Raw genomic sequence first — 14,109 nt, forward strand, 5'->3', positions numbered from 1 at the left:
CAGAATAATGATCCCAAGTAGATTGTAAAGGGGAAAGAGAGGGAGAGAGAGAGAGCGAGGCAATAGTAGAGATGGTCAAGGCGAAGATTGCGCCTGAGGAATCTGTTCGATGGGAAACACTAGGATATTCCCTTACTTTTTTTTCCTCTTTTTTTTTTCTTTTTTAAATACGGTAATATTACAGAGTGAATAACATGCAAAACAAGTACTGTGATTGGACAGGAAATATGAAATAGTTTCTATTACGGTATGTCACAGCTACCAACCATGGTACTGTATTCTTCCTTCCACATTCAAACCTAACCTTGACTTTACATGGCAACTATAGTAGTCCTAAGTTTTCTATCTAGTATTCAAGTATCAAGTATCTAGTATCTATTACCTAGTATCAAGTATCTGGTATCTGGTATCTATTATCTAGCAAAGGTAGACACATCAGAGCTCGTTGGCGAGAGACTAATCTCAAAAAATAGAGAAATACGTGGAGGAATCCACCGGCCATGTGTCCCATATCCATTTTAGGTCTACTTTCATTATGGCTCCATATTTGATCCATATTTGATCCATATTGGATCCATATTGGCTCCAGTCTAGGATCCATCTGCATCCTAGTCAGCCATATCTCCTTGGCCTGAATAAAAATGACCCGCAAGTTCGATTGGCTCAGTGGCAAGGAGGCATGAGTGAACGGTGCATAACACATTTCGATCTATGTGGGTTGCTAGGTGACTCTGACCGCTGCTTCGAAGGAATCCATGAATATAGGTACTATATACCTAGAGTACAAGAAAGTACATAGCTACTCCGTATAGTAGATAGGACACAAAACTTAATACATGCCGTATGTAAATACCCCATAAGTAAGAAACCCCAAATCTTAACCCATCTTGGAGAAATTTAATTCTCTCCGAGCTTCCGTGTAAATCAACCCGAGACCTCCGGGCGAAAACACCGATTCCCAAAAAAGACCCCTCGCGTCGCCGTTTGGGACCAAGTCCACTATATGGTGGATCCCCGGCCGAATCGACAGGCACTTTCGTTTTCGTCTAATACTTTAATTACCGCTAGTAATCATCATGCACTTTGCCACATGAGGTCAAGCTCTAGGCTACTTCTTTAATCTCTACTTTCTGTTTGTTGTCGCTTAGAAAGTCATGGTCATGATGCTAAAGATATGGGGATTCTGAAATTCTGCAATCCAAAATGCCATCAAATATGGAAATCATTTCCTACTACATCCGATCATCGGTATGATGCTCCAATCCTACGTAGCTGAGTAGATTCATATCGCCTCCGTGCATCATAGCCTCGTCTAGCCTTGACAATGTATGTAAGGGTCCGGGTACCAGCATTGTTCTTGTTGAGTAGATCGCCATTCGCCCTTCCAATACGGAGCTATCTATTCCTTAACTGTAGCACCTAGTAGTGATGACATCGTTCATCAGGTTAGCTCGGTGCTAACCATGGAACAGGGAGCACGGCCACGTTCTGATTGTTTGTTTTCGGTCAAAGGGACCTCGGGAGCATCTGATTCTTGCCTGACGTTTGTTTTTTTCTTTTCCTTAACCTCTATTTATCTTCTCACTTGTCAAAGGAAACACGCTATACTCTCCTACTCAGTATTCCTCCATGTATGCGGGTGCAGTCATATTTGGAATTCTCCGCATTACCACAGGAACGCTGGGTCTCTACGCCGTAGGCTGCAATGCGATCGTTCCCCGGCCATATTATGTAGTCATGATGCAAGTGTTGTAGATACCCATATAAAGGTTCAGCTTATCTAGTTACCCAGGAGTACCCCTGAGGTCCGCAATTAGGGACTTGGACCAACACTGTAATCTCAATAACTATACAGTAACTGTACATAGTACTAATTTAACAAAGGTACGTGCATATGAAACCATGAATTCTAATCCATCAAATGTGAAGTGGCAGCGATCTAAGAAACTCTATCCTTTCCAGCGATCAAACACCAAATACTTAGGGCTACCTAGGTATCAACCCTTACCTGGTCCCGAAGTCTTAGATTTGAAGCACTTCCGATATGCATATGCATACAACAACCTGGTGCCTACTTCAGGGCTAGATCCTAGACCCTGTCAAATCCAAATCCACACTTCGAATACAAGACATCTACCCCTGCATGTAGATCTGCATGCATATTACGACCCAGATTTAGGAGGCGTTTCCTATCCACATCCCGGAAACGCACTAAATTCCCCCAGCCAGTCAAATGCAATATACCCCCTCCATTACCTTCATTTCTCACTCTATTCAAGGTTTCGCGCTGAGACCGTGCTTCCGATTGGTCGATTCTAGTTTGATATCATCTGTTGGAGTTGATGGATCTCAGCTGAGTCTGGACGTATACTTTCAATGGTTTAGTCTTTTTCTCGGCTTCTTAATTGTCCAACGGCAGTTTCAGGGGGGCCGCCTGTAACACATTGCGACAAGTCAGAATTTACTTAGGTAGGGTGCGACACGGTACGGCGCAAATATGGCTTATTTCGATACCTCAGGCTATCAATGATATTCATGCCTCAGGCCACACTATACAATGCACCTCATCATACGATTTAAGTATACTTTGATAATCATAAGACTACCAGTAACTAGTTAGTAGAACTTCCCTAATAACTCATATTCTAGTTTCTAAAGTCCTCTAGGGCTCCATCCAATTTGTTCAATTTCTAAGGTTTCATAATAAAATCCACTCATACACTGAGTTCAATGCCTGTCTATCAACAAGTGAGCATCCCTCGCGGACGTAACCCTCTATCAAGAACTATCCTCCTGTTTTGGCCGCAAAATATACTTCCAAGTTGTTCCAAAATGCCACCTATTCTCCTCCACAATCTCTAACCCACTCTCGCGAACAATCGCCCCGATATCCCTATTCCACCAGCACCCATGCCGATCCGCATGTGCAGGCGCAAGATTATCCAAGATCCGATTAATCCAATCATATTTTGAGCGCCCATGCTCCAACAACAAGATACGGCCGTTCAACGGCTCCGTAATACTGCCCAGATGGCGTAAAGTCCCAACAGGATCAGGCATAGAGCATAGCCCCATCGTCTGAACAATAGTATCATAACAAGGAGTCGGAGAATAATCAGTCGAAGCAGGCAGCACCACAGAAACAGATGCGGCATCTTGAGCCCGGAACGCAACAGCTGCTCCCTTGTCATACCCCGGATACAGCGCTTCAAACTTCTGTCTTGCAATCTCAACCATCTGCGGACTGAGATCGACAAGCGTGAGAGAGCGACAGCCCAGTATCGCTGCGCGCCCGTTCTTGTCTGCGCCGCGCCGCTGGCCAAGCTCGTAGTATTCCAGATTGCGGCCCGTACCACAACTGACTTCTAGCACGTTTCCACGCGCGAGGCTAATCAGATCTGCGCGTTTCTTGCCCAGTCGCATTGTTTTCTCGGATAGCTCGACTTCAGCGTCAAAGGTCGGCGCTGTCATGTTGTATCGGTCTGACACGTCTGTTGGGACTTTGAGGGATTTGGATGCGGACACCTCGCGCTGGTAGGAGGCGTAGAGGAAGCTGCAGTAGGTGGTTATTCCTAACAAGGAGACTCCCATAATTGTTATGATGCGTGGAGACAGGCCGATGGATGGCATCGGTTGTGGTTCGGTTCGTGTTTTGGTTTGTTTTCGTGGCCTGGCGATGGGGTCTCGGCTGTCGCGGTCTCAATTACTGGGGTTGGTGTCCTGTCGAGTGAGAGAACTTACCGCGTTCGTAGAATCGTGCGTGGTGATATGGTTTGTACTCCTCTTTGAGTCGTTGGCCGAACAGTCCGCAGGATCGTTCTTCCCCACGGTGCGTTCATGATGGCTGGATCCTGGAGCGACTTGGATATGTCACGAGGGAACAGTAACCAAGTAACGGAGGCAAGTCTCTTTCTGTCTAGGCAGTGAAGACCGTCAATAGACCAAGTCCTAGCCTGCAATTTCCCAGATACCGCAGCGATATGAGCAGTGAAGATTTCTGAAGCGCAGCAGAACAGGCGGATAGTAGTCCAGGGAAAATCACGGATCAGAGATAGCGGCTGAATGATTTCAATCTTCTCTAATCATTGAAATCGCAAATCGTATATATCAAAAGGACTGAGGCTGAATATTAGTCCCGACTTAATCGGAAGGATAGCGAATGAAAGTTGGAGCGGAGCCGCGATCTGTAAGTCCGTTATCGGACGCGGTAAATATAAAGGTACCGTTGACCCACGCTACCCTGGAGAATCCAAACTTCAATTAAACTCGTCTGGCAGACCTTGCAACTTCTGTTGAAGTGATTCCAATGGCATTGCCGCCTAAAATCCTAATTGTTGGAGGTGGAGTCTTCGGATGTAAGTGCACTATATATATCTACACACTAAACATTGGGATGTATGCATGCAACCTACATATCAATTCGTGAACGGATCTTCTGAGATTGAACAACCTGCTAAATTGTAATAATCAGTATCCACGGCCCTATCCCTCCGAAAGCGCCATCCAACCTCACATATAACCCTGATAGAGTCCTCTCTAACGATCCCAAACCCCCATGGCTCATCAGTCGACACTTCCCGGATCGTGCGAGCCGACTACGCAAACGCCGCATACACAAAACTAGCCGCAGCAGCGATCAAAAAATGGCGGCACACACCCTGGGGCGCTGAGGGGCGCTATACGCAAAACGGCCTGTTACTAGTCTACCCAGCCTCCAGCGCCAGCGCAAAGGGGTATGCGCGCAAGAGCTACGACAATGTGCGCAAGGTAGAGGAGGATAGGGACCAGGTCGTCTTCTTGCACACACAGGAAGACGTGCAGAGTGTCGTGCCGCCTTATGATAATGTCGATGTTGCGGGCGGGTATGTGAATTGGGGGTCTGGGTGGGCAGATGCTGGCGGTAGTGTGCTGTTTGCGAAGAAGATGCTTGATAGAGAAGGGGGCGTTAAGTTCCTGACGGGCGATGTGTCGCGTGTGATGTATGGCGATTGCGACGTTGGGTCGAAACGCCGTGCTACAGGTGTTGAATTGGCCGATGGGTCGTCCGTCACAGCTGACCTGGTGATTCTTGCCACGGGGGCTTGGACGCCTGCATTGGTTGATTTACGTGGTAAGGCCGTGGCGACTGGACAGGCTATTGCATATATCCAGATCTCAGATGCCGAGCAGGCCGAGTTGGAGAATTTACCGACTATTCTCAACTTCGCAACGGGCATCTTTATCATTCCGCCTCGGGATAACTTGCTCAAAATCGCCCGTCATGCCTTTGGTTATCGCAATCCTGTTACCATACCTGTGCCTGTACCCGGGCCTGCTGCGGCTGGGAAGGTCATGCAGGTTAGTTTGCCGGAGACAGGCATGCCGATCCCGCTTGAAGGCGAAGAGGCGTTGCGAGTGGCGCTGAAGCAGCTGCTGCCGAGGTTTGTGGATCGGCCGTTTGCGCAAACGAGGATTTGCTGGTACACTGACACGTAAGTATACACTTTTTCACTGTTGTTGTACGGAGTATCCCTGTGGCTAATCGTTGAATGCAGTCCTAATGGCGATTTCATTATCTCGTATCATCCGGAGTATGAAGGTTTGTTCGTCGCTACGGGTGGAAGTGGACATGGATTCAAATTCTTCCCTGTTATTGGGGATAAGATTGTTGACGCACTTGAGGGTTCGCTGGAGCCTGAGCTGCAGAAGCTGTGGGAGTGGACGGAAGTGTCGTCAACGGATTCGGAGGATATATTTGATGGAGATGGAAGTCGCTCCGGGGCACGGAACTCGATCTTGAAAGACGAGTTGGCCAAGACGAGAAAGGCAGCCAGAGGAAGCGCCCTGTAAGAACATCTAATGGTATTTTGTATCAACATTGGTGTACAGTGTGATTTGCTACGGAACTGTATATAAATCCCACCTGAGCAAGGTTGAATCTTGGACAAATCGAAACTACATCCCCTGGGCAGCCTAGGGTTTACAAGACACATGATTCATAAAAATTTCCATTGGAGAAGCATTGCAGAAAGCTGCAAGCTAACGGTCAACCGCGCGCAATTGCGACGACTGAATCTAGCATCGAATTTTTTTGGGCCCTGAAGGCTCCATCACTATGAAAAGTGCGAAAACAAGGAATGATTAAGAGGCAGCCAATCGACCAGCAGAAAAAACCGCCTCACTGCGGTATGCAGCAATCTAAAAGTAAGTCGAAGTAAGGAGCAAAACCCATCAACCAATCGCTAAAACGCCGAACAATGCTTGCATGAACACTCGTAACAAGGGTAAGAGAGGTAAAAGATAAAAGGTGAAAGATAAAAGTTAAGGAGGACTGAATGCGGTCTTCCGAAGCGAACAAGATAGAAGGGAAAGTTGATAGATAATACATGGTGAAGATGATGGAATGGAGGAGGCGCGTATTGAGCTTTCTGAAGGCAATCCGATTAAACCTTGCGGAAGTCTATGATCGCTGTTAGTAAAACATAAAAGCGTAGCTATGGCTAGACAGAAGCTCACCATTAAGCACAGGGTAGATCAGCTCAAAAGCCTGGTAAATCTCCTCGCGCACTTTGGCGCCGGTCAAGACAATCTTGCCGCTGACGAAAATCAAGAGTACGATCTTAGGCTTCATCATACGGTAGATCAGACCGGGGAAGAGTTCAGGCTCGTAAGAGCTGAAGTTGTGATGGCGCGAAGCCAGACCCTCGAGACGAATGGGGAACTTGATGTCGCAAGAACCCACGATGTTCTGGATCTTGAAATCGGTGAACTTGGCATTGAAGCCAAGTTTCTGGATGATGCGCGCATACTTGCGAGAGGCCAGCTTGGAATCGTCCTCCGACTTGGCACCGGTCACGACCATCTTGCCGGATGCGAAGATCAAAGCAGTGGTCTTGGGTTCACGGATACGCATGATGACGGCGGCGAAACGCTATTCAGAAAAGAACAGTTCAGTCACTATTACCTCAATAATATCAAGTCAGATGTGATTCATTAGTACCTTGGGGTTGTACTCGGCATTGCGAGCGTGCAGGGCAATAGTCTTCAGATCCAAACGGCAGTCAAGGTTGACGGTAGCCACGATGTTTCTTAGATTAAAGTTCAGCATTTCTGACCTAAGATAGCCAGAAAGGTAGTACTCACTGCAATGTGGGAACAATGCCACTGCTACCAGTGGTAGCCCCAGGAGTCGCAACGGGAGTCGCGGGGGTAGCGGGAACAACACCATTACCGTTGATGTGCATGCCAGTCATTTGACCGTTCATCATGGCAAGCTTGGCATCCTTCTCGGATGGGGGAGTCAAATCACCAGCACCACCGGGGTAAGAGAGCGACGACGGCGCAGTAAAGGCACGTGCCTGCTCAGCGCTAACGGGGTGGGTAGTGAGGGAATCCATGATGCTTAATACCTGGTAATCGAAGTTTCAAAACTTTTGGATCAGGTAAAGAGGATCTGGGAAAAGAGAAAGATTCAATAAGTAACATGAAGAATTGGATTGGGGTGGGGGAAGGGCAAAAGAAGAAAGCGGTAACTAATAGCAGTACTAAACGGAAGTGGAGGGCGGTAAGGAAGAAGGATGAGGAAGGCAGAATCAAATGGCAAAGTCATTCATATATATAACTTACCAAGTAATAAATGGGAGATGAACAAATAAATGTATCCCCCTTGAGCACTGAAACGACGATTAGACGAGGTAACAGTGAAGTGATGATCAAAAGAAGTAAATCTTGATCGGCAGCGAGGACAGAAAAGCACACTGAAGTGTTTTCGAGAAATCAATTTATGCGAGAGTGAAGCAACTTTTTTTTTCGAGTATTGGGAATTTCTCTCTGCGTTTTTTTGTTTTTCAATTGGATTGTCTATCTGGATCGATCTGAGAGAGTGGCGGGGAAGACTTGATTAGGTTAAGCTTCCTGTTTAGGTAAGCCAAGCCAAGTTATAATTCTTCTGATATGGAAAAAAAAAAGAATTTCTTTTTTTTTTTTTTCCCTTTGGATTTATTTGAAGATTAAATCAAATAAATAGTATGTGATTAGTTTTAGGGAAAAGGAGGGTGAGGGCGGGGAAGCAAATGAAGTTCCAGACGATGCCAAGACCAAGACAGAAATCGCAAAGGAATCAGGAGAGTGGGAGGTTGGACCTTTATATAGTGCTGAGTCACAGTATGTCAGGGGAGGCTGGGGTGAGTTGGTGGCGGTTAAAGCAGCGAGAAAGTCACCCTTCGAACCATGGCAGACAGCCCCATTAGCGGCTCAAACACAGGGTGTATTTACCAATAGGATACAAGAATGACAATACCGTCCTCTTATTCGTGACAAGGGGTTCCCGTTCCCCACTTAGTCATCAATTATAATTGGATCCCTCTCCCTTGCTTTCTATCCTCCCTTTTTCATGGTTGCAGTCAACTTCGCCCTTTTATCGTTATAATTGGCCCTACTCTATCTGCCCCCATTTCTATCTTCCAATCATTGTCTTTATAGTTGTCCACTCCTTGTCCGACGCGCTATCACATCGCCGCTTTTACGGATGGCAAATGAACAAAAATGGTTTTGCCTAACTGACTTCTTCCTTCCATCATCCCACATACACAAACACAGCTCTCTCCCAACTACTCCGTACCCGTATCTCAACTAATAGAACGGAAATTCCATTCTAGACTGATTTGATTCGGATATCGTGAGTCACTACTCTTCAAAGAAAAATGGTATGAGACTGTTTTGGAATTGAGGCCAGCGTGTCCTGAGAGGAAATTGAGGGTTCGACTGGTCATGCGGATTTCTGATCCACCGCCAAGACTGAATCTCATATGATCGACAACTCGACTTAGTAAAAGGACAGGCATTTAATATGGTATTCAGCATACCGTACTGTCGTCACATCTCATTATTTACCTTAGTACATAGTAGTATAAATTTATAAATTATTCATTGACTCATAATCCATGATGTCAAGAGGATCAAAACCAAAGCTTATTTCCGACTATTCAAGGCCTAGATGAAGTTACTATGATAGCATAAAAGTGCAGTCCAACCACATAAAAATTTATAATTTTTTCAATTTATTAAATAATCTGGAGAACTCGGCGAAATTCGAATCCGGTGAGCCGAAAGCAAAGAAATGATTCCTAAATCAAGCCTTTGATTGGCTGGCTCTCCTCACTAAGCCGCGGGTAGGCGATTTTCGGTGTTTTTTCTAGTTTCAATCATTCGAAAACCATAGTAGTTCGACAACTCACTTCATTCGTCTCTACTATCTACAATAAAAAGGAGTTATACTGTGTTTATGGCTACTATCTACTGATCTTTATTTCAGCTCTCTTCAGTATATCTCAATGGCGTCCAGAGCAGTCTTGCCTCTGATGAGGCGTGATATACGCTCTCGAATTCTACGATCTAGCCCTTCCTCACTTCTGGCCTCTGCAGCCTGCACTTCGCCTCAAGTTATCCCCGCGCGACGGATAGCCTATCGAACTGCTTTATTCACACCCCCAGTCCAGACCCGCGCGTTTTCACAATCAATATCACGGCTATTTACCGATGAGAATGGCGACTTTGACCCTCGGGCATTAGACCGCGAGTCAGACGATGTGGATGTTTGTATTGTTGGCGGTGGTATGTTATATGCAACGGCGAGTCATCAGTTCCATCTAATTGAGGTTGTCTATAGGTCCTGCCGGTCTCTCGGCCGCTATTCGGTTAAAGCAGCTTGCCAACGAAGCTGGTAATGAGGACTTCCGAGTGATTCTGCTGGAAAAGGCTGGTGAGATTGGCGCCCATATTTTGTCTGGAAACGTGTTCCAACCCACTGCCATGAAAGAGCTCTTTCCCGACTGGTTGGATGAAGATAACCCCTCTCGCTTCGAGGGAGCAACACCAGCCAAGGCCGACAAGATGCGCTTCCTCACCAAGAACTCCTCATTCCCGCTCCCTGCTCCGCCACAGATGAACAATCATGGCAATTACATTATCAGTTTGAACGAGTTGACAAAGTGGATGGCAGAGCGTGCGGAGGAGGTGGGTGTGGAAGTCTACCCCGGCTTTGCGGCAAGTGAGCTTGTTTACAAGTCTGATGGCTCAGTGAAGGGTGTTGCCACTAATGATCTTGGTCTGGACCGACAAGGAAAGGCCAAGGAGACATTTGAGAGGGGCATGGAGTTCCACGCTCGAGTGACCCTGCTCGCCGAGGGCTGCCACGGAAGCTTGACGAAGCAGGCTATTAAGAAGTATGATTTGCGCCGTGACAGCCAGCCTCAAACGTACGGCTTGGGAATTAAGGAGATTTGGGAGATCAAGCCCGAGAATTTCCGTTCTGGTGAGATTATGCACTCTATGGGATACCCGCTACCGCTGGATACCTACGGGGGTGCCTGGATGTACCACTTCGGAGACAACATGGTCAGCATTGGGTTAGTTGTGGGATTGGACTATCCTAATCCATGGCTCTCGCCGTATGGAGAGTTCCAGAAGATGAAGCACCACCCGATTTTCAAAGACGTACTAGAGGGCGGCAAATGTATCTCCTACGGTGCTCGTGCATTGAATGAAGGTGGCTTTCAGTCCATTCCTAAGTGTGCGTTCCCAGGCGGTGCTCTGATTGGTGACACGGCCGGCTTCTTGAACGTCCCTAAAATCAAGGGTACTCACACCGCCATGAAATCTGGCATGTTGGCCGCAGAAGCTACCTTCTCTGCACTGCAGGGCGAAGACCAGGGTACTGTATTTTTGTTCGATTACGAAAAGGCTCTTCGGGACTCGACTATTTGGAAGGAGCTGTATGAAGTACGCAACATCAGGCCTTCATTCAATGGGCCCCTTGGATTCTTTGGTGGACTAGCCTATTCTGGACTGGAAGCCTATATTCTCCGTGGCCGTGTGCCATGGACTCTTAGTCACCACGGTACCGATGCCGAAGCCACCAAGCCCGCATCCCAATATACCAAGATTGAATATCCCAAGCCCGATGGCGAAATCAGCTTCGACATCCTGACCAGTGTCAGCCGTACCGGTACCAACCACGAAGAGGACCAGCCAGTGCATCTGCAGGTGGAGGACTGGGATAAACACACAGATCTTGCATGGCCTGTGTACAAGGGTGTAGAGAACCGGTTCTGTCCTGCCGGCGTGTACGAATACGTTGAAGATCCAAGCAAAGAGCATGGAGTCCGGTTCCAAATTAACTCGCAAAAGTAAGTGTTTTCATTACTTACCATGTAGCTATGCTAACCATCTCCCAGCTGTATTCACTGCAAGACTTGTGACATTAAAGTGCCTACTCAGGATATCAACTGGCAAACCCCTCAAGGTGGAGAGGGCCCCAAGTATATCATGACATGAGGCCAATAAAATGGATGAGCGTAGTAGTGGAGTGTATGATTGTACATAGAAGATACCATAAAAAGAAACTGCATTCTGTATTTTGGATTTGATACCATGTAATTAGTAGAAGATGGAATCCACAAGATGTACTTTTGTACATCAAGACTCCCTTGTATCTTTCATAGATAGACCCCCGCTAACGGGGCCCTCGGGCAGAACCGTGGAATGAAGGGGGCCCACGAGGGCAGGAGTAAAATATCAAGCTTAATTCACTCTAACTTTCTCCTCACTGACAACAGCTAGAGATTCGAATCCCCTTATTTACGTGTTTTATCTGGCGCCCGGAATCAAATTTGGTGGGGGAACACGTGCATTGTGAAAAAAAGTGAGGCGGCCATAGCTCATCTCCCACCGCCAGATCTGATTTCTTTTCCCTTCCTCCCCACCCTCTTTGCTGTGACCTGCAAGCCTGTTTTTCTTCTTTCTTCTTTCTTTCATCTTTGTGCACAACACTGCATTTGGAATTCTGATTCTGATACAGATATACTCTGTTGGGGATCCAGATTACACCGCCATCAACGCCATCGCCATCGGGTTGCCTGATTAGGTCGCGTTGTTTTCTCGATCGCTTGGGCACTTATCTTGGGCTTTTCTTTACTTCTCCAGGATCCATAACTTGAACTAGTCATGACGGAAGTCTCTTCCACCCGACTCTATCTCGGGAACCTTCCCCGCAATGGTATGCTGGCGTTTTTTTTGACGTGTTTACCCCATTTCTGTTGGGGATCATTCTGCTTCCTTAGGGATTTCTCTCCCCCGCTTAGAGCCTGTGACCCACTTTCCGCGTGGTGATTAGGGGTTAGGGGGATCGAATGCATTCAGCCGCAGGAGTTTGACGATCACTTTTTTTTTTTTATACAGTTAAACTGACACCATATGATGAGTAGTTACCAAGCAGGATATCGAAGAGCACTTCAGCACCCATGGCTCCGGTAAAATTACCGAGATCAAGCTGATGAACGGATTTGGCTTTATCGAGTATGAGGATTCTATGGATGCTCGAGATGTCGTCCCCGGTAAGCATTGTCAATCTGTTTTGGTTTTCTAAAATCACTTGCTAACTATATATTCAGCCTTTCGTATGCAACTCCTACTTCAGCCTTGACTGGGCAACAAAGAATGAATGATTACTTACCAACTTACTTGTATAGACGGAAGTGACTTCAAGGGTGAGCGATTGACCGTGCAGTTCGCTCGTGGTCCTCGGCGCAAGGAGCCCTTCCCCTTCCCTGGTCCTCCGGACCGCCCTATTGGACCTCGTCCACGCCGTACCGTATTCCGGATGCAGATATCCGGTCTTCCAGAGACAAGTTGGCAGGTTAGCAGCCCAAATTCATCCCCTGGACCCCCCCGGACTCCCTTTCCCTTGGTTACGTACCCTTTCTCTCGTCGTCCTCGGCTAGGATATTGTTCTTGTATTCTGGAAATCATGGACCCTTTGCACTTCAAGACCTGGTGATGCTCATCACTCCCCTTGGAAACTTTCGCATCTTGATTTAAGACTCAAGTGCAACGAAGCGCGACCTTTGGCCGAGGACCGGGAAGATTTTATGCACTGGCCATTTTGGAAGCCTTTCCCCTGCCTGGACGTAGATTATCATTCCCACATGAACCTTCCGGATATACATATCTTCCTGGAACCTGGACTCACCATTCTCTTAGGACCTCAAAGACTTCGCCCGTCAGTCTGGCCTAGACGTGGTCTACTCAGAAGCCGGCCGTGAACAAGGAAAAGGGTAGGTTCTTAAAGGCCGTCACATGATTTCCCCTCGTACACGCATTAACGGATATAAAAAAAGGTTTGTTGAATTTGAAACCGCCAATGATCTGAAGACGGCCGTGGAGAAACTTGACCAGAGAGAGTTCAAAGGCGCGCGTGTATCTTGCGTTGCGGATGTAAGGACCCAAACCCACGGACTAGGAGGACCCCCTCTGATAGTGGTATAGATCCAAAGCGTTGAAGACCGTCCTTACCGTGGTGACCCGTACCGGTCTCGTTCCCCACGCCGACCCTATCCCATGGATGAATACGACCGAAGATTCCCCATGCCCCGTGGATACAACAGTCCCCGGGATCACTACCGTGAACGGTCACCCATCCCCAGGGCCTACTATGACCGAGATGCCTATGGACGTCGCACTCCCCCACGACCCAGAATGGAGGACTACCCACCTCCGCGTCGTCCATATGATGAATATGATGCCCGTTTCCCACCTCCCCCGCACCGTGACTATGATCCGTATCTAGCGTCGCGCCAATATGGCCGTCCCCGCTCCCCTCCTCGTGGCGAATATGTCCCGTATGACCGTCCTCGCTACTGGTAGATTGTTATTCTCGCTGCATATCGATGATCGCGTTTCCATTCCTCTCAATTACCCACCATTGTCTTATTGAGCCTTTTATGGTATCATGAATCTTTTCCATCTGCCGAGTTTCCAGCTCAGACTGGTCGCTGCTGGTGTTGTTTTCGGTTTCATTTCGCCCTCCAGAACTCAGATATACAGCGGTTTATCATTTTCGACTACAGCGCTTTTTCATTTTTCTTCCTTCGATTTTTTTCTCCAATTTTTTTTTCCTTTGGTCAGGGTTTTTCTTATGTCGATGGATGGCCGGATCGGAGCAACTATTTTGGAATCTCCCTTCTCAGTGGATTTTCAACTACGACAGCAACAGATTATCACAGTTTTCAGCAGCGAAACCATTATCAGTGTCGGTGCTAATCATCATAGCGATTATGAATTTCTTAATTTTTC

The 14,109-nt window shown here is 47.2% G+C and overlaps 5 protein-coding genes across 5 annotated transcripts; 3 read left to right on the forward strand and 2 right to left on the reverse strand.

The window, feature by feature from the left end:
• Window positions 1-2,778: 2,778 nt before the first annotated feature.
• N7495_008139 (class I SAM-dependent methyltransferase) lies at window positions 2,779-3,630 on the reverse strand (the record flags this gene model as incomplete). Its single annotated transcript, XM_057210790.1, has 1 exon — window positions 2,779-3,630. One exon carries the CDS (start codon window positions 3,628-3,630, stop codon window positions 2,779-2,781), a length of 852 nt encoding a protein of 283 aa, XP_057060333.1.
• Window positions 3,631-4,306: 676 nt separating this feature from the next.
• N7495_008140 (NAD(P)/FAD-dependent oxidoreductase) lies at window positions 4,307-5,829 on the forward strand (the record flags this gene model as incomplete). Its single annotated transcript, XM_057210791.1, has 3 exons — window positions 4,307-4,355; window positions 4,472-5,471; window positions 5,535-5,829. The coding sequence occupies 3 exons, from the start codon at window positions 4,307-4,309 to the stop codon at window positions 5,827-5,829; spliced, it is 1,344 nt and encodes a 447-aa protein (XP_057060334.1).
• Window positions 5,830-6,422: 593 nt separating this feature from the next.
• On the reverse strand, window positions 6,423-7,376 carry N7495_008141 (TBP family protein; the record flags this gene model as incomplete). Its single annotated transcript, XM_057210792.1, has 4 exons — window positions 6,423-6,439; window positions 6,496-6,910; window positions 6,980-7,067; window positions 7,123-7,376. The coding sequence occupies 4 exons, from the start codon at window positions 7,374-7,376 to the stop codon at window positions 6,423-6,425; spliced, it is 774 nt and encodes a 257-aa protein (XP_057060335.1).
• Window positions 7,377-9,311: 1,935 nt separating this feature from the next.
• On the forward strand, window positions 9,312-11,313 carry N7495_008142 (electron-transferring-flavoprotein dehydrogenase; the record flags this gene model as incomplete). Its single annotated transcript, XM_057210793.1, has 3 exons — window positions 9,312-9,591; window positions 9,647-11,165; window positions 11,214-11,313. 3 exons carry the CDS (start codon window positions 9,312-9,314, stop codon window positions 11,311-11,313), a joined length of 1,899 nt encoding a protein of 632 aa, XP_057060336.1.
• Window positions 11,314-11,982: 669 nt separating this feature from the next.
• Window positions 11,983-13,680, forward strand: N7495_008143 (uncharacterized protein; the record flags this gene model as incomplete). The annotated part of the gene is made up of 7 exons (XM_057210794.1): window positions 11,983-12,034; window positions 12,243-12,371; window positions 12,429-12,434; window positions 12,507-12,673; window positions 13,018-13,091; window positions 13,155-13,251; window positions 13,303-13,680. 7 exons carry the CDS (start codon window positions 11,983-11,985, stop codon window positions 13,678-13,680), a joined length of 903 nt encoding a protein of 300 aa, XP_057060337.1.
• Between the last annotated feature and the right edge of the window lie 429 nt (window positions 13,681-14,109).

Source organism: Penicillium taxi (genome assembly GCF_028828555.1).
Source record: "Penicillium taxi strain IBT 34144 chromosome Unknown utg000005l_segment0_segment0, whole genome shotgun sequence".
Taxonomy (NCBI): Eukaryota; Fungi; Ascomycota; class Eurotiomycetes; order Eurotiales; family Aspergillaceae; genus Penicillium; species Penicillium taxi.